General features: G+C 56.8%; 1 protein-coding gene across 1 annotated transcript in view; it reads right to left on the reverse strand.

The window, feature by feature from the left end:
• Positions 1-6: 6 nt before the first annotated feature.
• Positions 7-2,309, reverse strand: part of LOC130587643 (poly(U)-binding-splicing factor PUF60) — a gene marked incomplete at its 3' end in the record, with an annotated part of 13,859 nt that continues 11,556 nt past the window's right edge. Inside the window, exons 4-5 of the mRNA XM_057388620.1 lie at positions 1,107-1,268; positions 7-99 (exon numbers count right to left, since the gene is read on the reverse strand). Coding sequence (XP_057244603.1) covers positions 7-99; positions 1,107-1,268 — 255 coding nt within the window. The remainder of the gene's footprint in view (positions 100-1,106; positions 1,269-2,309) is intronic.

Genomic DNA, 2,309 nt, shown 5'->3' on the forward strand with positions numbered 1-2,309 from the left:
ACTCACCTTGATGTTCCTTCCCCCCAGCATGACAGAATTCATCTGCTCCAGGGCCAGCTGGGCGGCTTCAGGAACCTCATATTCCACAAAGGCAAAGCCCTGGGAAGGGAGGAGACAATGTCAATCACTGCAGTTGTGTCAATCTAACACAGCCACAGCTCAATCCCTACAGTGGAATTCATTCCCACCACCCCAATTCCTGCTCATGGCCCAGGACTCCTCAGAGCAGATTTATTTACAGCCAAAATTTGCYTGCAGAGTTTACACCAAAGGCACCTGATTGAAGCTTTTCAGATTCTGAGATCCCACAGCAAAACCCAATCTCACTTTAGGGTTGCTGCCCCGTCAGCACTTCCAGGAGAGCTTCAGGTTGGACATCAGGAGGAATTTCTTCACTGGAAGAGTGGAGTCCCCATCCCTGGAGATTCCAAGGAATGACTGAGTGTGGCACTGAGTGGGGTGTGTGACACGGTGGGGATCAGGCACAGGGTGSATTTCATGGTCTGGGAGCTCTTCTCCAACCTCAATGATTCCATCATTYCATGAATTTCACCCCACACAGAGTCCTGCCCTAAGCAGAGCATGGAGCTGCAAACATTCACCTCCAGKGCTAAAAGGAACCTGTGCCTCTCTAGGCTGCATCTGGAAAGCCTTGAAGAGAGGAGGATGTTCCTTGAGGGCTTGGAATCATAGAATAATGGAAAGGTTTGGGTTGGAAAGGTTAGAGCCTGTCCAGTTCCAGGGACACCTTCCATTAAATCAGGGTGCTCCAAGCCCTGTCCAACCTTGAACACTTCCAGGGATGGAGCAGCCACAGCTTCTCTGGGCATCCTGTACCCTCACAGGAAAGAATTCCTTCCCACTATCTCATCCAAAATTCTGCAAAGCTGCTTATTTTGTATTTAGGATACATGGCTAAAAGAAATGTCCCTGCAGCAAACCCCAAAATGCCTCATCACCGGGGCATCAGCAGCAGCTCTCACTGGCCCTCAAGGAATGCCACCCCTTCCCAGTATAAGTCAGCCAAATCCAAGCAATCCCACGATGATTTGGGTGGGACAGAACCTCAAAGCTCCCTCAGATGCAGCCCAGGGAAGCCACCCCACCTTGTGCTTCATGGTGACAGAGTCCCAGGACATGTCAATGCTCTTGATGGGCCCGAAGGGGGCGAAGGCCTGGCGGATGGTGTCCTCGCCCAGCTCGTAGTAGATGGAGCCCACGTAGACCCGGCACATGATGGCGAGAGCCCGCTGCCTCTGAGCTGCCATCTGTAGCGAGACAAGGACTGCCTGGTCAGTGCCAGGCTGCTCATGCCCGTGGGGCATCATCCCTGTCCTGCTTCCCTCCCAGGAGCCACCCCCGCGGCAGCTCCGGCACGGCCTCGGCACGAGGATTTCCCTGCTCGCTGCACGGGGTGCTGGAGCTGTTCCTCAGCCTGATTTCATCTCCAGCCAACCTGCACGAGGAGGGAAAGCCTTCACTGCAGGGCAGCTTTCCCCTCAGGCAGCAAAGGGCTCAGCTCTGGGAGAATCCCTCCCCTTCCCCCTTTCCCGACAGCAGAGATCCATCGACACTCCCACCCCCACCCCATCCACCCCATCCAGCAAAGGGACTGCAAATGGGAACCTCCCCCCATCCCTGTGGCACCAGAGCCTCCCCCCACCCCGCAGTCCAAGGTTCAGTACTGGGCACCACTTCCACAACAACAGCAAAGTCAAACAGTGGGACTGGTGGGAAGTGTGTGGTGCCAGTACTCATCCCTGCCTGGCACCACTGACCCTACAGGCACAGCCCCAGCACGGGCTGCTGCACACAGGATCCTGCTACCGTGTCCTAAAKCTGCCTGGAAACCTGCTCGGGAGACAATTCCAGCCATTGCTGACAGAAGGGATCCCAAAAGCAGAGCACAGGGTGGCCTTGGTGTCTGTCACCCCCAGAGCAGCTCTGGAGCTGCTGCTGCTGCTGAGGGACGTAGCCCTGGAGCCCCTGTGGGCACAGCACGGAGCTCTGGAGGGGTCACTGCAGGGGAGGGGATGGCTCTGGGACACTCCTGGGGCAGGTACAGGACACCTGGGACAGGAACAGGACACCTGGGGTAGGAACAGGACACTCCTTTGGGACAGGAACAGGACACCTGGGGCAGGAACAGGACACTCCTTTGGGACAGGAACAGGACACTCCTTTGGGACAGGAACAGCCTGTGCAGACAATGTGCAGTGGGGTGATGCCTCTGGTCCTGCCCAGCACCACCCCAGGCAGCTCTGAGCACCCCCTTCCCTCCACAGCACCCCCAGAGCAGAGGGGCTGCA

This window comes from Malurus melanocephalus, unplaced genomic scaffold (assembly GCF_030028575.1).
Source record: "Malurus melanocephalus ecotype Western Australia unplaced genomic scaffold, MMel_1.1 scaffold_2187, whole genome shotgun sequence".
In the NCBI taxonomy this organism is placed as follows: domain Eukaryota; kingdom Metazoa; phylum Chordata; class Aves; order Passeriformes; family Maluridae; genus Malurus; species Malurus melanocephalus.